Source organism: Pleurodeles waltl, chromosome 6 (assembly GCF_031143425.1).
Source record: "Pleurodeles waltl isolate 20211129_DDA chromosome 6, aPleWal1.hap1.20221129, whole genome shotgun sequence".
NCBI lineage: Eukaryota > Metazoa > Chordata > Amphibia > Caudata > Salamandridae > Pleurodeles > Pleurodeles waltl.
Window position 1 is genome coordinate 87,294,477 of NC_090445.1, and position 21,720 is coordinate 87,316,196.

Consider the following 21,720-nt stretch of genomic DNA (forward strand, 5'->3'; position numbering starts at 1 on the left):
CAGTCCTGGACATTTGCCAGGCAGCAACGTGGGCATCCCTGCACACGTTTGCCAAACACTACTGCCTGGACAGTCAGGTCTGATGAGATGGGCATTTCACCTGTTCGGTCCTACAGGACTTTTTAGTCTGAAACATTGTCCGCAGCCCACCGCAAGGAGGATATGGCTTGGGTATCTAATCAAAGGTAAGGAATCTGCAGCTAGAAGTCTCTATCAGGTGAACAAGTTACTTATCTTCGGTAACGCATTATCTGGTAGCAGTTAATAAATTGTTTATAAAAAAGTGCCAGTGCCCAAAGCTCTCCTCTGAAATACGTGGCTGACGCAATTAAATGTGCTAGCACGGAATACTGAGGCAGCGTAATCCTAAAGCCATCTTGGGCCTCTTTAATTAATTTGCAACTACTCCCTGCCTCTTCAGCTCACTCTTGCAGCTTTCTGCTTTCTCTCTTTGTGATGCTTTTTCATTTTTCTCTTCATGTGTCTTTCCAATATGTGTATTTTGCTCACAGTAAAGGCTTGAGACAGAAAAATAGGTTGCAGCCCTCAAAAATAAGTGGCGGTGGCCCGCCCCGGAATCCACTGGAAATCACTGGCTCAAATGAAGCACTGTCTGGTAGAGGTTCTATCTAGCTGCAGATTCCTTACACCCACCTGTGCCTCCGCGCGCTGCGGACTTGTTACTAGGGTTAAGGTGATCCCTTTTTCAGGGCCCTAGTTTTGACACAGATCACAACAGTTCTTGTCATGGTGCTGCGCTTATGGCGTGGAAAGTTATGCTAAAAGTAAATGACGCATGCACACTTGGGTGGTGCCTATATAGGTGTTTGCGACGTCATGTCCGGCACCAACTACGCCACATGGAGCCGAATGGAGCCACCCGACGGCGCATGCAAGGAGTATTGCTCAGCAAAAGTTTCTGGATCCAGCCTGACGCCTGGGAAAATCAAAGGTAAGCTAGAGTCTCTACCAGATAATGCATTACAGAAGGTAAGTAACTTTTTCTTGTATGCTATTGTACTCTTCCCCCTGGAGGTGTGTAGAGTATTTCACTAAACTATGGAGGCTGTCCATATGACCTGACAGAAAGTGTTTTTTAGTGGCAAACCTATACCGGTCTACCTCTTGATTTGAAGAGGTGAATAGAAAATTGTCCGAAGGTGTAGCATGTTAAATTACTTCAGTTTCACAAAACTCTATGTGATGGTGTCCCAGTGGTTATATGATGTCATCAATTATGTAATTTGAGATGTCATCAGTTATGTCATTTAACTTACCATGAGTGATGTAATATGTTAAATTATAAGCAGTGCATGGCAGGGCACAAGTTATAGTATCTCACGAAACTGGTGAATGTCAGTATTATTTTGTTTTTTAAATATTAGATTTTCTCTTATTTAACCACCTAACTATAACATCACTTCAACATTTGTTTTTCTAAATGAATTTTTGTTTTTCTAGATCTGTGCAGTTCCTTTCACGCCCGGTCCCCATGGACACCCAAACTCTTTTACACATGGGCTTCAGACTGCGGCCAACCCCTGCTGCGCACAGCTTTTGGCAGGGCACTGTTGGGGTGGGGGAGTCGGCCACAGTGTGAGCAGCCAACTCCACCACTGGCTGCTAGATCTCCCCGTGCATGGCCTTCAGTAGGAACAGCAATGCTCTGCCTCCTGCATGGCCTCCTCAGCAGTCGATTTTCTAGAAAGATCTACCAAAGCCCTTTGTTCACATCAATTACTACCTGTCATGTCTGATACTTTTATGAAGTTCTAGCTTTATAGTCAACAAATTCCACCATGCAAAGTGCTATAAGTTATGAAGCCGGGAGGGGCTTAAGAAGTCACATATGATGTGTGGCCAAAAGGAACCTTTTCCTTGATAAACCTGTGTTAACGACGCCATCCTGAACAACCTGCATCTATGGCAGAAGTAAGCTAGCAACATGGTTTGGGGGCAGGACTGTGCACAGCTTTTTGTGATCCTCGTGCTGTCATTTGTGTATGAATCCAGCTTCATGGCATTCTTGCAAGGAGCTTGTCTCACAAGGAGTGTCTTGAGCCCTTGATTGAAAAAGGCCTGAGATGGACCAAGGAGACTGTGAAATGAATACACCACACAGTCTATGAAGACTCTTGTTTCTTAACTCAAAACAGTAGCATAAACAAAGCAGCAACTGAGCAGGATGCCTTGTCTGTTCAGCACGTCTATGTAGGAAATTGACAGATTGGGGGCTGAGAAGGCCATTCCCTCTGTTATGTTCTGAGCTAATAGGAAGGTGTTGCTTTTCCAGCTTAGCAGCCTAGTTGAGAAGCCCACATACAACGTGCTGTTCTCCAGGTCTCGTTCCCTTAGGCCACCATCACCTTCAGCGTAGAAGAGAAGGCTGTGGCTTCTGCGCACTGCCTATCTGATACATTTTATGGACAAATATAGATTTGTCTACACCAGATCCCTCCTTCTAGATCATCATGTTTTTATTCACGATTCTGTCATCAGTGCACTTACAAGGATGGCCTTAAAGGTTAGCCTTCTTCCCTCTCTCCATGTGAAGGGACCCCTTGATCATGTCCCTGGTACTTGCTCATCTACCACACCATTCTCTCCTAAAGAACCCTCACAGTACAGCCGTATTTCGGTGTTTGAGTTTGAACCTTAAGAGCTCTGTGGTGTGACGATCACTTCCTTTTTCAACATATATTTTTTTATCCAGCTGTACACTCCCATTATTTTCTGCTCTCTGTCTCTTTTGGATCATTTTTTACTTTTACTAGGCCATTCCCTCTTATCAGTCTCTTATAATTCTTGCTTGCCTTCATTTGCAGCGACAGGATGCCCGAATCATCGTTGGCCTCTTCTATGAAACGGAAGCCAGGAAAGTCTTCTGTGAGGTGCGTGACCACTAACCATTTCTGACTCTTGTATCCCAGGTATAGAGGAAGATGCTTGTGTGTGCACACCACAGAAGCCCAGGTTCCTCCTAGTGGCTTATTCCATCTGAAAGTCTAAGCATGCTGAAGGGGTCTACAATACAAGCGAGGGGAGAGGTGTGTGGGTGATTACTGACAGAGCAGGGCATATCAAGCTCTCACAAGAGTGCTGCAGCAAGACACGGTGGAGCTAGCGTGGATAGCGAAGTGTTATGCTGCAAGTAGATATTTTCAGGAAGTGGTTACATGGGTTTTCAGTGCCTAGCTAGGGTTTTTCTTCATAAGGTTAATGCAGCTCGTGGTATCCATTTAGCATCTCATTATTAGTAAAACTATCTCAGGTTATGGATCTCTCTACTGTCACTGGTAGATGTAGAAGGAAAGCTTTTTGATGTACATCTAGTTTTCATTGGCTTCATAATGTTCGTGTCAGTACACTATTCCGGTTTTAGTATCTCTCTGCTATCTTGGTTGATGCATAAGGAGAATCTGTTTAGTGGATGTTCCTTTGTATTCTACTGGCTGGGTTGAATTAATGGTAAGAGTTACCCCGGCTTATAGTGTCTTTACCCTGAGAAGCTTTAAGACGGACTTTATATTTTTATTAGCTGGTTAAGGTTTTTTTGTGTGTGTGTGCTCTCATAAGTTATAGTGCCCTTGTGATATCTTGGTAGATGAAGAAGGAGAAGCTCTTTGCCAGCTGTAAGTTTAGTTCTAATAGGCATGTTAGGGGTAGGAGCATTATTGTAGGCCATGGCATAATTGTCTTATTTCTACGGTATGTGTACAATGATGTTCTAAGATGGGCCACCACCTGGTTCTCATTGAATGGTTAGGATTGGTGTTGATAGATTGAACTTAGTTGATTATATCCCTGGTAGCTATTCAAAACAGGGCTATGAGGGGACACTCCCTGGTACTAGATTTGGTGTTGATGATTATCGGGAAAGGTTAGCTCACAGTATTTTCTCTTAGTGTTAATAGTACCTATTGAGTGAAGTTAGCTCATGATAACTTTCTGTTACTTCTGGTTGGTGATTGTCATCAGGGAAGGCCAGCTTGTGTTATCAATGTGTTATCTCTAGCTGTTGATGGTCATTGGGTAAGGCAAGCTCACTGTAGCTTTGTGTTTTCTTTTGGCATTGATAGCCATCAGCTAAGATTGAATTGTGCTACATTTGCACTATCTCTTAGTATTGATAGTCTTCAGGTAAGGTCAGCTCATGGGTTGTGTGCATTATCTTTGGTGTTGATAGTCACTTGGTAAGGTTAGCTCACAGTGTCCTTGTGTTGTCTCTCGTTAAATCAGTTTACATCAATGATAGGACAGTTGTTTCTTTACACAACTGCGCTATAGTAGTACAGACACCAGAAGCATTTTCATTTTATCTATGAGATATGTTTTTTTCTCCTTTTTTGATGATTGATTTATAAGATATAGATCAATTGATTATGTACCGGAACAATTGTCCTGCCATTGATGTACATTCATTTATTTGGCTTACCTATATACCTCATGCTTCATTTGTGGTTATATAAAGATACTGCATTGATTTGAGTATTTTGAGGAGGCGCTTATATAAGTGAATAAGGTGCGGTACAAGACTGATTTAATGTGTGTTTTAATGCTTTTGATTTTGAGTACGATATGTTAGGTATAAGTGTATGTATGTAGTATGCAAGTGTAAAATTATTTTTTCCTTAGTTTGGGGGGAGGATAAGGCTGTTAGTACATATTAATGCTTCGATCATTTTGTAAAATGTGCATACATGCTCTAAATAAACAAAAACAAATTGCATTGCATAAAGTTATTTTAATGTTATAGTTAATTTAAAACTCCAGCAAGAGAGCGTATTGTTGGGGGTGGGTTGTTTTTCCATGTTTTGCTTAGTCTCCCTGTCACACTCTATTATCAGTATATTAGGGGGACCCCTGTATTCGTTTCTTAAAAATAGCTCAACCTGATAAAAACGGACTCGCCATAGTTAGTGTGCAAGTAGCCTTCACAAGGCCTGCTTGCTGTTGATGGGCCTTCGGGGGAAGCAAGTTCAAGATGTGTTTGTGTCTCCGACAGGTGTACAAGGAGAAGCTGTATGGGAAGAAGTATGTCTGGTTCCTCATTGGATGGTATGCAGACAACTGGTTTAAGATGAAAGATCCAGCCATTAACTGCACTGTGGAGGAGATGACCGAGGCTGTTGAAGGACACGTGACTACAGAGATCGTCATGCTGAACCCTGAGAACACGAGGGGCATCTCCAACATGGTGAGAGACATCGGGCAGAAGCTGGCTGCTATACCCAGTTACCTCTAATGCTTCCCTCCTGTTTCTCTTTCTTTTTAACTATCTATTTATTCCTTCTTTTTTCCTCTCTTTTTACCCTTTCTCACCCGCCCTTGTTAGGACTGATACATAAGTCGCAAAATAGAAAGAGTGGACCTGCAGCATGGAAAAGCAGGAATAGTTAGGTTTGGTATAAAACACTTCTGGCAGCATTCCAGCAAGCTGTTCTAAAGCATTGCTGCAGACTTCTTTCTGGAGTAATGATATGTTTTGCCAGCAGACAGTGATCTTGTACCAGAACTACTCTTACAGTGACTTTCTGGTTCTGCTCTATCCTGCTTGTTTCAGTTCTACGATAATGGTTTTGTTAGTGTCATTTATCATTTTTAGATCACCCCCTGTTAGGAAATGTAAGATTTCTTCTAGGTAGGAATTTGGAGCACCCCAATCACTGTGCATATATAGAGAGCACATACTCAATGCATACTGCGCAGACTCAGACCACTAGCGGTCATACGTCCGCCGTGCCCGGCATTGGGGTGCATGCACCATCAGAGCTTTAACCTTACTCGCTAAATCCCTCCCCAATTTGGTTTCTTGTGGTCGGTCTTTTCAGGTGCTCCACTTCCCATCTCTCCAAGGCTCTTCCATTGCCTTTAGGGAATCGGGCCTTGCAGAAAAAGGGCTCAATTTAGAGTTTGGCATAGGGGGTTACTACGTCACAAACATGACAGATATCCCATCCACCGTAATACAATCCCATTATAGCCTATGGGAATCTCAATATGGTGGACGGGATATCTGCCACGTTTGTGATAGAGTAACCCATCTGCCAAACTCTAAATCAGGCCCAAAGTCTCTCCCTCTTTGGCTCCGAGGGGGATTTGGCTGAAGGTTGTACTGCTGACTGTGACGTGTCGACTCCTTGTCCTCAGTGGGGCTCTCTGCCTTTGACAGTTGGCGAGTGTGTTTGCTGGGGCATTAAGAATGGGGTGTCGCCACCGGTCTTGGTGTGGCCAAGCTCAATGTGGGCGTACTATACTTTTTTGATTTATTAAAAACCGTCCCCTACTTTTTGTAAAAAGACAACCGTCCCAGGACTGTTAATTCCGATAGCTTAAATGCTTCAGCTGAAGAGTCATTCAGTGAGTCTCCTGTACTTTGAAACTGAAGCCAGGCAGACAGCTAAACAAGCCTTCCTGCCTGCTAGCCTGAAAGAAATGCAGACGTGCGCAACAAGTTTATCTGCAAAAGTAAAGGGTAATCTGCAAATGTAAAGGATGCTTGGAAGCCAGTACTGGCATTAATTGGTCAAATCACTCCAAGCTTTGTGATAACAAAGATTTATTCTTTTTAAGTGGTAGTGCAAAGAGTTTACAACTGAGCTGTGTAGTGTGTGTTTTTAATTGTAATTGTATTTATTTAACACTTACTACCCCTGATCAGTTGTTGAAGGGATAGACAAGGTTTTACTAAACTCTGCATTTTGGAAGCACCATTTTATCTTAAATGTTTTTGTGCATTTTGTAGTAGTTTAATGCAATGCAAGTTTAAAATAATGACTTACATATTCACAGTGCTTTCTATCACAGGCCGTGGCCTTGTAGCACTAAAAATGCGCAAGTCACTGTTCTCCCCTGCACCAACCAAGATTTAATTCTGTGGCGTTCTGGTTACACACAGACCTCTGCAGTGCATTAACTAATAGAGGTTCCATAATGTACTGTGGTGCATTTCCCACTTAGTAACATCTTTTGTTTCTTACTTTTTATTTAAGCTGTGCGTTATTTTATATGTAGCTACCTGACGGTGAAAGACCCCAAAAAATCTACGGAATCTTTGTTTTTTTAGCCAAACCTTTGACACCGTCCCCACTGCATGCAGCATCACAGTTTCCATACTTTTTCTAATGCACTTTGACTGCTGGATGTGGCAGACTAGGCATTGAGGACTCCTCTCCGGCTCTCCACTTCTTGGGGCTGAGCATAACGTTATCCTGCTTTAGGCTTCAGGGTCAAAAGGATTTGTTTTGAACCAGGAGATGTAACGGGTGATCAGTTCTGTGCCCTCTTGGGGCGGTGATGATTGCCCCCTTCATGAACACCACAACCCAGGTGCCTCTTTTATAAGGGGTGCAGAATTTCCATCCTGAGTATCGATCTTTGAGCATCAGTGGGCCCCCTCTGCTTAGCATTGGACGGGACGTCCTCCTGCACCTTCAGGCATTAATGTTCTTCTCCCTCCTGTGCTGGCTGGCACCTACGTCATGGCTATTGTGCTGCCACTGGATGGCTGCAGGGATTGTATCCTTCACAGCCGTGCCAAACAACAACATTGCAGGGATGCAGCAGGTCACACAGTGGGATATGTTCCCGTAGGCTTGTAGGAAGCTGTGGCACAACCACTCAGTTTCCTCCCCTTGGCCCATTCCGATTTGTCTGAGTTTACATAAACCGATCTACGTCTCTGTTGGCCTAAGGCCATCAAGGAATGTTTCAGAGATAATGGATCTTCAGGTGCTGCAAGCTGGTCTGAGAAAGATGACTAATGTGTCTCCCATCAGGGAAGCTCCCAAAGTCAGCACTCACGTAGGCCTAGGGTGATGTGCTGGATGCTTCAAAATGACAGAGCAGGTCATTCCATTTCCCTGTTTAGTTGACACATGTGACACCCTTCAACTAGGTCTTCCACCTTCTGGCCCATCCCTGCGAACCACAACTTTTTTCGCAATGTTTTTGCAATACCTTGGTGCTCTTGTTGGGAGAGTGCAACAACACACTATTGCATTGTCACAGGGACAACAATCCATCACCCCCTAAGGACAGATTGGACTGGATTGTTGTCAGGGCAAGCCCTTCTTCAGTAGCACTGAAGTCCGACCTAGCTTTCTACAGTTGTTTCATGATTTCTCTGGACTTCTCATATTTCTGTAGTTGGTGCAGAAATGTCTTCTACTTGTTCAGTATGAGTTCTTTTATCACCTTCTGCAGATATCCATCCTTTTCAGTTTCTAGAGCAAAGTCACAGAGTTCCAAGGTTTGCGGACATGCGGCTTGTGTAACCTGCCTCACATACTCCTTGGTCTTTTCTGCTTTTGTGCTGCTCTAGGGATGGCTTGAGAGAAAGTTTGTAGGGTTGTCAGCTCCTGGCTCGTAGGTGACTTTGAGCTGATATTGTTGCAAGCACTACTGATTTTTCGATCCTCGGAGATGGGTGCTGTGATGTACCTTGGAACAGATTGACAAGGGGTTTGTGATTGGTGACTACCTTAAAAATACCCCCATAGACGTATAAATAGAAGTGGGTGCACCCCCATTTGATTTTCAGTTCCTTTCTCTTGATCTGGGCATAGCAAGTCTCATAGTGAGTGCTCAGTTTACAAATGCTACTGGCTTTCATTTTTTTTCTTGCATGGGCTGCCCCTAACCCCACCGGACAAGCATCCACTGTCAGTTCTGTGTTCCGCAGAGGGTCAGAATAACTCATTGTGGTAGAGTGGAGCAATGTTGTTTTGACTCTTTTAAACACCCTATCTTGGGGTTCACCTACCTCCTACTTGGTTTGGGCCTTTATGAGACAGCTCAGCGGTTCAGACAATATTGCTGTAGTAGGGATGAAGCAGCCACATTAGTTGGTGATCATTAAAAAGCTCCTAACGTCTGTAATGTAGGTGGACTTTGTGATCTTTTTGATGTTGTCTAACTTCTTGGGATCAACTTGAATTCTTGCTTAGAGAGGATATACCCAAAACTCTATACCTGGATCTCAAAGAGCTTGCGCTTATCCCAGTCCAACATTAGGCCATACTACGAGAGCTTCTGCTGGGTGGCTTTTATGTGTTCATGGTGTTCCACTGCAGTATTCTAAAATATTGGTGTATCTTCACTTATATTTAGGACTCCGCCTTGACCAGACAGGGTTTCTCGTACAGCATTCTGGAACACTTCTGCTGCAGAAGAGATCCTAAAGTTGAGTCTTTTATAACACCCCCAATTACATATGAATAGAAAATGTGGTAATGCACCAGCTGGTGGGGTTTAGGAGTAACTGGTGGTAACCAGCCTCTAAGTCAACCTTGGAAAACCACTGTACTCCCATGAGCTCTGTAGTGAAATCCTCTATCTTTGGGGTGATGTGTCATTTGCTCTTGGTGGCCTGGTTGGAGAGCCTCATGTCAGTACAGAGGCGGACTGTGTCCAGCTGCTTGGGTTTGGGCATGATCATCATAAAGACACCAATAGGGTCAGCTTGTACACCTCTGAAATTGAGCTCTTGCAGCCGTATCAGCTCCTTTTCCACCTGGGGACACAGATGGGAATGTACTCGCCGGTGTCGCAGGACCATGGGTTTATTTGTTTTATCAATATGTAGCTTGACTTGATAGTTTTTGAGGTACCCTAAACCATTGAAGAGGTGCTAAAAGTGTCTAGGCAGCACCTCTGGCAGTTGTGGACTTGGTGAGCAGAAACAATTAGCTCTAGGTCCTCAAGGGTGTAGCAGCTCAGCCGGCTACCTCCCATGCTTGTGCTGACAAGGAATTTTGCTCTTCTTTCCCCTGGCCAAGTGCTGTACTGTTCCCTCCATGTTCCACTTACGTAGAAGCAATGGTGTGACGTCTCTGTATGCATAATTCTTTTTCTCATGGGGCATAGCTTGGGGCAGGCTCAGAGAGCTTGATATTGTTGATAGTTCATCTAATTTACAGATGCCCTTATATTGATCAATGCCAAAATGCCAGACATGCAATTTCTACTTCACAAATGGGCTGGGGTGACCTGGGTTTGTATATTATATCAGGAATAACTTCTTCTTTTTTTCTGTGTGTCTCATATGTGGAAGCAGCTCTAGGGTGTGTGGCATTGCTTTTGATGGCTTGTATTAGCAGTGATGCAGTCATTGATCTGGGGAGCCATCTGCCTTGGCGTCCTCCTCAACATACACATGCATAATGGCGGAGTTTTCTGCAGTTCGAGCAGGTCTTGCCCTTAGCGGGTCGCTGGGCCAGAGAGTGGCGTCTGCCCCTCAGTCAGTACAAGAGTTTTGGTAGAAACAGAAACTTCCCTCTTGTTGTGGTAACTTCGCCTTGTTGGTGGTGTCTACTACTTCCTGTTCTATTTGATACCAATCTTTGCAAGGGCAACCTCCGGCTATTGAAAAGTTCATGAAAGCAGGTGAGGACCAGCATGTTCTTTAGCTTCATGCCTGGCTATCACAGAATAAGATGAAAAAGAATGGCTGACTTGCATACCAGAATTATTTGTGCACAGACTTGCTTTTAGACTTCCTTTTGAGGATCATCTTGGGTTCAGGCTCTGGCCATCTCACATAGCTTCACGTAGAAGCCATCAATAGTTTCACCATCTCACTAATTAGTTTGACGTAGCTTTGAACGTTTGCAGACAAGATTATTCTGGGTGTTGAAGTGCACATTGAGTGCTGCAACGGCAGTATCATATTCGTCGTCATCACCTGTTCTAGGGAGATTGTCAAAGAGGGTGAACACTTCTTCCTCTACAAAGTTTAGGAGCAGAAACATCTACACCAGCGCATCTTTTTCTCGAGTCGCACAGAAGTAGTTGTTCATCCTGCTAAGCCAAGTTCTCCAGTGGGTCACTACTGTAGTCTGATGTGGCTAACTCGCTGAATGGTGGCAGGGCTCCAGTCAGGGAGTGTACTGCCAGTCCCATCTGCCGTATAGCTGTTAGGGTCTTGTGCCTGGACATTGGTGCAGTTTTGTTTGTCTGCCATGGCTGCTTGCTACAATGTCTTTTAAAGATATGTTCTCCCAGTGGGGGCAATAGTGTAATGGTTGTGCACTCACTGAGTAGCAGCGCCTCTTATGTCTGCAGCTAGGCACTGGTTGCGATGCGCCCCATCTCTGCGCTTGGATCATCTCTCACCGTTTACATCCTTACTTAATTGTGGTGAACTGTGCTTATGATAGATCCATCCACGTGGACGTCAGAGACCACTGGCTGATTTCACACCTGTCACCTCAGGTATGCTGATTGCGTTCTCCTTTTCTGAACTGTGCAGTGGCTTGCGGTGGTGGCCACTGACAGCTAGATGGCACTGTTGATGGCTCCTGTTCACAGCAATTCGTGAAGCTGCATGTTGTTCTCTTGTGGTCTGTCGTAGCGGAGCTGTGGATGGGAGAGTGAACGCGTTTCAGTCACTCTCGGCGGGCAGGAGCAGGACCCGTGCTTCAGTAAAGATCCATTGTCAATGTGGGTAGAACTGCTTGGCCCGCTACCCACAGTTAAGCAGGTGAGCAGGGAGTGTTTCCATTCACGGGTTTGATCAAGCAGCATGTGGGAATAGGAAGCCGAGTAGTGTTGGAACACACAGAAACTCAATCTCCTCGTCTTAGTGTAAGATTGCCTCAAGGTCAGGCCTTGGAGAGCCCCAGTCACTGTGTATATAGAGAGCACACACATCAAAGATACTGCGCAGACCATCACTGGTCTGACACCTATATATTTATACCCTCCGACCAGGGGCGGCTCCTCCCTTAGGGCGGAGGAGGGTCACCCCGCCAGCAGCAGAAGCTGCAAAACTTTCATAACGAGGGAATAATAAACTATGAAAGGGGCGGGGCATCTGGGATGAGGAGCAGTGAGTGGGGAGTGCTCAGCAATCCCCACTCACTGCGCATGTATGTTTGGCCGGCCGTTTTAGGTCGGCCAAACACACATGCGCTGTAGGTTCTCTCCAGCCCAGCAACACAGTTGCCGGGCTGGAGAGAGCCTGCACAGGCTCCAAGTCTGCCTTGGATCTTCCTGGCTGGGTGCTCCCAGCCAATCCTGATGCTGCTTTGAGCAGCGTCAGGATTGGCTGCAGGGCAGGCTGGCAGCCAGTGCCTGCATGCAGCCAGCAGGGAAGAGGAGCACGGCGCGGGACGGCGTCGAAAAGGTAAGAGTTTAATGTAATTATATTTTAGATCACCCTAACACCCCACCCCCTCCCCGCACGCTGCACCTGCCCCCGTTCGTTATGAGCAAAGTGAGCCACAACTGCTTCCGATGCCCCCAGCATTGGGGTACGTGCAACATCAGAGCATTACCCTTACGCCCACTGGGTGGCTCATTACAGTAACAATATTTTGTCCTTGACAGTCGAGAGCAGACACATGTTATACTTTTATACATATGTCTGATTATTTCAGATTTTATGTAGCGCATAAAACTTTTATAAAACTTTTATAGAGACACATCATATGGCGAACTTACTATCTGGTATTTGAGATTATATAGCTTGATCTAAGGTATAAACAGTTTATGAGAACCGGATGGCGTGAGCAGGGCACAAGTTCATTTGGTGCACCTGGCAATGATGCACGAGGAGAGGGAGGAAGGCCAATGAACAGTGAGAAATACTGGCCTGTGAGGAAATCACCTTAAAGCACAATTGTGTTTTTATTTTTACCCAACTCTGTACTTAGTTATTGTTATATTATCTCAGAAGGATGAAAGGATGAGCCAGGCATGTATTCCACGTAGCAAATCCTCTGCCTCAGGACAGCAGTCTGCAAAATTGGTCTTTTGGACACTTCAGCATTATATTTCATTATGATTGTGTAGTTATAGCATTTCTGTGATGGGTCTGGTTTTATCATCGTTGTTACAGTATGGATTTGGCTTTCGTCAGATCTGTGGAGTCAGTTTGGACCTTCAGTATTTAAACATTCATCATTCTAAGATAAGGTGTTTAAAAGAGCATCTGTAGACTAGAGGTTAACGTAGATAGGTGTTTTGGAGTTATGGCGTATAGTATTCCCTGGCAGGAGCCTTGGTCCCATCTGACTGGCCAGAGCCTTCTGTGTGGGATCCAACAATGAAGATTCTGAAGGCCTTAAAAGAACCAGCAACAGTGAAGTAGACTGTTGTTAGAACATAATACAAGGTGTACATAATTTACTTTGAAACCAACAAAGTTGATGTTTATGTGGTGGTATTCTGGTACTAATGGGCCTATTTGGGGTTGGTCAGTAATGTAGCATCTGATAGAAATTGGTTGGATCCACTCCTTTGTGCTTCCTCCACCTCATTTATAGTTTCTGGATTGCAGGCTTCCATACGGCAGTGCTAATCCTGGCTTTGCCATCTGGAAAAACCCTTTCTAAGGTGCAAGCGCTGTCAGACATGTCCTCCTGTTTTTGTGTCCAGGTCCACCACATACATAAGTGGACAGCTTAGATAAGACTATTTATGGAGCTGATACTTCCATTTAAAAGTTCTTAGAAAAAGGATTGTGGATTTTATTCTAAAGAGACTTTAGGCATTATTGTTTGTGCATACTTTTTAGGATTCGCCAAGCATACCAAACAAGCCATTAAAATACTTTGGAAGTGTTCATTTTCATGAACGCATAAAATGAACACTAAAATGACAAACCACTGGAAGTAAAAATAACATTGTAGGTGCAGGAGGGCACTGCACTACTGAATCTGGGTACTGGCTTGGGAAACATGCAGTGAAGAGAAGCACAAATAGTTTTGTTACCCAGTGTTTATCTCAAGCACTTCTATCCAGTACATGTTCGAGCAGGAGTGGTTTCTCCATGAGGGCCCCGGGGATGCGCCCCTCTGAAATTCCTACATGTTTACCTCAAAAGTATTAAATAGATAAAAAAAATTGGAGATACAATTCTATCTCTAAACAAATTCATGTATTTAACTCTGGGCTAACTGTCCCAGGCTGTCTTCCCCATCTTGCTCTGAACCAGTAGATGGAAGCTAGTCAGTAAAATCAGAGGCATGATGCAGGGCTTACCTTTCTAAAGCCCTTCATAGACATTGTAGTCTATTGTGGTATGCACTGTAGGCCAGTGACACTGTCAACGCCATGGTTTTAGGCATCGGAGTTGGCGTCCCTGCATGGCGCCAGAAGTCTGTCATTCACAGGCATATATCCCACCCTTTCCCATTCATCACACAGTAAGACTGGATTGCAAGTATGTGTGGTTTGCAGCCTTGTTCTCGGTAATGGCACATGTTATAATGTTATGTTACTAGGATTTATAAAGCGCACATCCACCAAACGATCTCTTGATGCTAGGTAACTGTCTCAGCATGACCCTGAATACTAATTAATAGGCTTGCTTAAAGAGCCAAGTCTTCAACATCTGTTTGAACTTTCCATAGTTTAAGGTGGTCCTGATTTCCAGAGGCAGGAAGTTCCAGACATGGGTAGCAGTGGCTGAGAACCAAACTCCCCAGTCTTATTCCTCTTAAGTTGAGAAACCACCAAAAAATGTAGATGAATGGATCTAAGATCCCTAGTGGGGGAGTATCTATGGATCTGAGATGTGATAAAAGCTAGACTGTTAGTATGCAGAGCCTTGAAAATAGTGCAATAAGCTTTCTACATGGATCTCTGTGCAACAGGAAACCAGTGAAGCTCTCTTGTCACTTGAGAGATATGACAATGTTTGGGGAGTTGATAAACGAGCCGAGCAGCCTGGTTTTGAATAAGCTGGAGCCTGCGCGTAAGATGTTTAGGAAGACTCAGATAGAGGAAGATGGTATAGTTGATTCTTAATATGACTAAAGCAATTAAAAATTGCACCAAGGCATCAGTAGTAAGAAATTTCTTTATCTTTTTAATTCCGCAAAGTTGGAGAAAAGCAGGAAGATATCACTGAACCAATCTGCTGTTTTAGAGATAGTTCCTCATCAATAATAAAGCCAAGACTTTTTACCCATCTTCTTAGGAGATGGGGCGACCCATCTCATTAGGCCAGAAAAAGGGGCTCCAATAGTCAAACCTATTTTTGGTGACTAGTATCTCAGTTTTTTCAGAGTTTAGTTTCAGATGGTTGCTGTTCATCCAGTCCTGGATGAACAGCATGGTGTCTTGAAAATGCACCTTGGAATTAGTGGTATCAGTCGAAAAAAGGAGTTGTATGTCATCAGCATAATAAAAAATATTGACTTTCATGTTTTTAAGACAGTAAACCAGAGGGCGAATATAGAGGTTAAAGAGATGAGGGGAGAGAGAGGAGCCTTGTGGCATCCCACAATTCAATTGGACTTCAGGGGAGTTAAAGGGGCAGAGTCTAACTGATTGAGATATAGCCTTTAAAAAAGAGATAATCCAATTGAAAGCTGCATCCTGCAGACCTGTAGCCTTGACACGGTCAGCCAAAAGAATGTGGTTGACAGTGTGTCAAAGACTGCTGATAGATCGAGGAGTACTAGGGCTTGAGTGTTGCCTCTATCACCCATGTCATCAACTACAGAGAGGATCAACGCTTCAGTCGAGTGCACTAGCCCGAAGCCCGCTTGGCAGTGATCAGTATGAAGTATGAAGCCTCTATAAATGAGCAGAGGTGACCCGCTACATGCGCCTCAAGTAGTTTTGCCAAATAGGGAAGGCGGGCGATTGGCCGATAATTTTTCAGGTTGAGGGAATTCTCGCTTGCTTTCTTTTTTAACAGAACTACAATTGCCTTTTTTAAAGGAAGTAGGGATTATGCCTTGATTAAGAGACTGATTAAGGAAGGATAGTGCCATATATGGGAAGTGGGTAAATACCATTTTTTCAAACATTTGGGAACAGATATCACTGGGTGACCCTACTTCAACTTTTAACAGTATATTCATTAGGTCCTCTTTAGTGATCTCAGAGAAGGACATGAGGTTGCTTGTGTTTATGTCATCAGATGGCAAATTATTATGCAGGGGGCTGGACGGAATGATGCCAATGCCAATCTTATGTTATGTATATTGTGCCGAGACCTCTGGCACGCTAACCGCCCCCACTGTGACGGTCCTGGCTGCTAGTCCTTATCACCTTTAGAAATGGATCTGCTGTATTTGTTTCCCTGCTAAAATGATCCAAAAGACAAACAGGGTTTTTGTTTCCTTGCAAAGTTGATACAAATATCTGAGTCAAGCGCAAAGGGAGAAAGAAATATGGATTATAGAAAATACATTTACAAGCTGTATGGCGTTAAACCTGGTTCTATCTTCATTCCCTTAACATTAATGCCAAAACATTGATTGATTTATGAACATTGAATGTTAAAAACGTTAAGGTAGTGCAGCAATTTAGTTCCTCTTTTATTTCACGTTTTACTTAATCTTGTATTCCCCATGGGTGTTTGCTATTTCACCATGTGTTCTTGTATGTTTTCTGTGCACCTTATTACCTTTGACAGTGCATACTTTGAGCCATGGGAGCCCTGCTAGGTGTTAATGAAGGGCATTGATTTAGAGCTCTGAGACAGAGGCTCAAGCCAAAGCAAAGTGCCTGCCAGTGGGTAGCCTTTCTGCAGAGCACACACAACAATGGTCATGTATTCCAGTTGCAAATGAAATTCTGTGTAAATCTGTGTCAAAAGGAGACACAGATGTCAAAATATTTACAAGGCAAAAGTAAAAGAAAATAAAGTGCTTAAATGTGAGTGAGTTCAGTGTATGGTTGGGAGTGGCAAAGTGCATTCTTGGGAGAGTGAAAAGAGGATGCTGAATAGAAAAGAGATGAGGTTGGAGGTGTGCAGATGGAGGAGATGGGCCGAGAAAAAGGGTATACATATCTAACATAAAGCGCACACAACTGAAGGCGAATACTCCTTACACAGGCCTCAGTAATATTTAATTTACAGTCTCACAATTTCAGAATTGAAACATGGCCAGTGTTAATTATTTAGACCAAATCATTTTTGTTACGTATTTATCGTAAACAGCTAACAGTCATTGACCAATCCAATAGTACTGGCAGGTTTTAGGTGTATGTCAGTTGTTGTGTTATATATATGGATGCAGTAATATCTCAGAGAGAAACCAAAATACTGGTTGGGTGGCACACCATTGGAATCACAAAAGTGTATTTTATATGTTCACTTTTAGAGAGCCCCCTTTTTTTTATCCCACTTAATGACCTGTCTGCACATATTTCTGTATGGCCGATTGCAGCCGATAGCTCTGGGTGCTTCTGAAAGCCTGGTCAGAGCATTTTCCTCCAAAGTCGATGCCGCATGCAGTGCAAGACACTGGGCGAGCACACACTTTAAAGGGCCTGAAGTTGCCGTGCTGTACAATTTGCACATTACAGTAACTGTTGAACATATTAATGCAGGGGCATTTTTTTGTGTGTTTGATTTTTCAAGACCATACGTTCTCACTACTTTCTAAAACTTGCTTTCTAGCTCACTAAATTCATGCCCTTTAAAATCCACCATTTGCCAAACATTTGTCATATTTTTCTCAGTAGGGGGACCCCACCCCCAGACTCCATGTTTGTCCAGTAAGCTTGCTCGCTTGGCTCGCTACATAAAATCATACCGAACTTTTATGCCCCACCACTTTCAAATGTCACCAACCGCTAATAGCTTCCAGGAAGCTTCACACTCGGGCGAATGTTGAGAACGTGCTGAGGGTGTGAGTACAGACTTAAGACCATTGTCTGTTTATGATTAGCGATTTAAATATAGTGTGTTTAAATGGAAATAAACACAAATGAAGGACATATATGGTATCCCAGAAAGAAAAATACATTTTGTAAAAAGTAGCAGCGAGCTGTGATGAAGGAGTCGGCGTACTTTTTTGGAATATTGCATTTTATACAAGTGAAGTTGGAGTGGAGTTGGATGCGACTGGCATTTTGAATTTAGAAATGTGAAGCAGAGGACAGTAACTTGAAACCTTGCAATGTACAGTCAAGGGCTGGCGTTTACCATACTTCCTCATGTGATTCCCACGTTGACTTCCCAACTAGTGTTTTCCTACTGGTGGCCAATAGCTACCTCCAGTTTGCTCAGTAGACTGCAGTTCTCCAGCTGCAGCTGCTAGTCACGTGCTCAAATCCCGGTATAATACCTAGATAAATCACTATACCTGACCCTTGTTTTTTAATTCCAACAATATAATTTGGTACATTAAAACCAGTGGTGTAACAAAGGACCCCGCAGCCCCAGCGGTGCGGGGGGCTGAGCTCCTGGGGGCCCATCCAGAGTACCTAGGCCTGAGAGCTCCTGAGTAAGTCAAAAGGGGGGCTCCTCTATGTTCTTTGCAGGGGGCCCGCAAGCCTCGTTACGCCACTAATTAAAACACAGCCTTTGGTTCGTCCTAAGCTCGAAATCTCATGGGGTCGACTTGGCCTACAACCTTTCAGATGTTGATAAAATGGGAACCATGGACTCTGGTAACATTATGCACGGTTGATTCCAGTGGTTAAAGCAACTAGGCATCGTAGTGAGTGCTGCAGCTTACAACAAAGTTCATGTGTCTTTTGTTAACCTGCTGGTTGGCACACGAGGTACAGTGCCATTTTAATTTTGTGGCACAGCGCTTGAGTAATCTACAATAAAACGTATCGATCTTTTACGCACGTTTGCCAGAGTTATGAAAAGCACCAACCCGGATGTTACAAATTACGAACAGGCACATTTCAGCCAGGCCTTGTTTGGAGAATTCCACTTGAAGACCCCTCTTTTAAGTATTTTACATGCTGGATGGTTCTTGGTGTTTAAAGTGTGCTCATGGTGGCATTAAACCACAGGTATCCATGAGCTGACGTTAGAGCTTGTCTATAAGACATGATTTCGGCTTGCTGAAATATTGAGGTGCACAGGGAGGCCATATCACATAACACTTTTTGTCCTTAATGATACCTTTTACCACCAGATTAGCAAATTGTAGAGGTGGTAATGTGTGACCAAAATATTTTTATCTCCCCTCAAACACCATTGGTCCCCAGCTGCATCTGCTACCGGGCCGCTCCTTTTTTTTAATGCTCTTTTATTTTTTTATTTTAATTTGGTGCTCCAAGAGAGATGCATACTATCTTGGAAAAGTTAAACAATAAATGGCTGCTGCGTATTAATATAGGCACATGTGTAGTCCCGGGTTCACATTTATAGGTCATAACGGCGTGCCACCTTTTTTTGCTTTTCCACATCTGAAGCATTTTTTTCTTTTCTTTTTACCAATGCAAAACAGCATCAATAAAAATAAAGCTCTTCTTCATAGGAAATAATTGTCATATAAAAAAACTTTTGTATACATTTTTTGTAGTGAGACGGAGGGGTGCCTCCGTCTTAGATTGTTATTCTGTGGCTTGTTGTCTGGTTATGGCTCGTAAATGCGCCCCAGTTTTTCCTATGCAATGCATAATGCTGTTCAGCATCGCCAAAAAGCATTACCAAAGCTAATAGGTCTCAAAGGCGCGATCTCTTGGATTTACCAATGCTTGTTTGTTTTGTCTACAAAGTGATCATTATCCTTAGAATAGTACATTTCATCAGTTTCATTTTCTCTTTAATCTTCCCGCTGTTGGTAGGTGATACATTTCAGAACTTAATTTGAACCTTTGATTCTTTGGGCCAGCTATTTTAAGAACTAGTTGCAAAATACTGGTTTAAATTTGCCACTAGTATTCCTACAACTAGTGTGGTAGTTTGTGAACAGACCTATGTACTAATAGGTCACTTTGCAAATTGCTGATTCCTTGTGGGTCTCAATGTGACCTACTTAATGAATATTGCGTAAAGTAGGTCACAAATTGCCACACACACAGATGGTGGCCTGTTGAGGCCATCAGACTAGGGGCCACATTATGACCCATTGCGGTCTAACTGAACGCCAGGGTTGCGATGGCGGTCGGAATGCCGCCAGTGCGGCTGTCTGGTTGCCATTTTACGACCCCGGCAGTAGGACCGCCAGCATCACCAGATTAGGACTACACCTTTGTCTGGCGGTGCTGGCGGTCCTAATCTGCCAGGGCAACGGTGCAAGCAGTGCTGCCCTGGGGATTATGACCCCCTTCTATGCCAGAGATTTCATGGCAGTAGCACCGCCATGAAAAGGCTGGTGGAGGCGTTATGCAGGGGACCCCAGGGAGGCCCCTCGACAGCCCCGTAACAATGTTCACTGTCTGCCTTGCAGACAGTGAACACCATGACGGGTGCTGGTGCACTATCGCACTACAGCATTGCCGCCAGCTCTATTATGAGCCGGAGACAATGCTGTAGGCCATTTCCCGCTGGGTCAGCGGCTGGAAAATCGTAATGGCCCCGGCGGAGAGGCTGCCATACTGGTAGCAATGTACCCGTCGCGACTTTGGCGGATGGGCTTTTCCGTCCGCCAAAGTCATAATGAGGGCCTATGTTTGTGACTTCTTTTAAATAAAACATTTTTTATGACATTCAATCCATTTTCCTCAATGGATGCATTGGAATAGAAAATAAAAAGTGTACGTTTCAATTTTTAAGAGTGGGCAGTCGTCCATGGGACCACTCCCTAATCTTAAAAATGTTTTTGTCAACATTCACAAAGGGGAAGAAGGTCCCTCGGGGTCCATTCCCGTTTGCAAATGGGATTCATGTTTTGGCTTGCACTTCAGTCGCAAAACATGAATACACAACAATCCAATTCAGTATTTGGAAGAGACGACCTCAATACGCCCCCTCTAAATACTGAATCGCTATTGGGTCTCAATCCCAAATTGCAATTCGATAACTTGTTACCAAAACTCAATTTGCAGTTTGTACATAGGGAAAATGCAATTTTGTGGTCGCAAACCGCCCGATTCTTTAAATCATCCTGTTTGTGACTTCAAAAATATTTCGGACATCCGGCCCCAAATTCCTTAAACACCAAAGTTGTTTCATTTGTTGTACCTCTACTTCTCTAACATTCCTACGGATTCTCCCCACTAGCCTGATATGATGAGGTTAGCTGGCTGCACGTAGGACCCTTCACAAGTCTCCCCACAGGCTTCATGAATTGCTGCTCATCGCATGAGTTAGCCCTTTGTGATATTGCTCTCAGGGGCGTAACAAAGGCCCCCGCAGACCCTGCGTTTCAGGGTGGGGCGAGCACCAGGGGCCCCCTCAGCACAGTACCCTGGCCTAAGAGCCCCAGGGTGAGTTCAGAAGGGTGGCCCTCCATGTACTTTGCAAGCCCCCCCTCAAGTTTCATTACGCCAGCGATGGGTGTGTGTGTGTGTGTGTGTGTTTGTATATGTATGTGTGTGTGTGTGTGTGTGTATGTGTGTCCGTCCAATGTCTACATATTGTCTTGCAGAATGATTTGCTGAGCTGATGCTTTAAAGACGTCATCCTATCACAAATCCTCCTCCCATGCAGCAGGTATCTGGTGTTAAGGATCATGATAGTCCAGATCTTTACTCGATGTTGGCAGTAGGTTACTCATTCCATGCTGAGATTTCCCTGGGACTGGGGCATTGCAGTTTTCCGGTTTGTATATCGAGACAACGCAGCAGTGCCCTGGAGCAGGGTGGTTAAAAGCATTAGATGTAGGGCCTGATGTGTAGACACAAATCCAGAAAATGGCATTTGAGAATTAACACCGTTTTGGTAAAAAAGGTGGCTGAATATCAAGCAATGAAAGATGATGTTGCAGAACTAAGGGCAGTCCGTTGCAGAAGGCATTTGCAGTCTTTTTGTGGCTTAAAGCACAAACTACGAACACAGATTTTTCACTTCCTGTTGCACTTGCACACATTCTAATTCGTGTTTTACTGCTGTCAGCAACATGGACA

At 44.0% G+C, this 21,720-nt stretch overlaps 1 protein-coding gene across 1 annotated transcript in view; it reads left to right on the plus strand.

Moving 5' to 3' along the window:
- The window catches only part of GABBR1 (gamma-aminobutyric acid type B receptor subunit 1), a 611,722-nt gene that overhangs the window by 509,459 nt on the left and 80,543 nt on the right, over positions 1 to 21,720 (plus strand). Inside the window, exons 10-11 of the mRNA XM_069237404.1 lie at positions 2,826 to 2,891; positions 5,006 to 5,197. Of these exons, the coding sequence (XP_069093505.1) occupies positions 2,826 to 2,891; positions 5,006 to 5,197 (258 nt within the window). The remainder of the gene's footprint in view (positions 1 to 2,825; positions 2,892 to 5,005; positions 5,198 to 21,720) is intronic.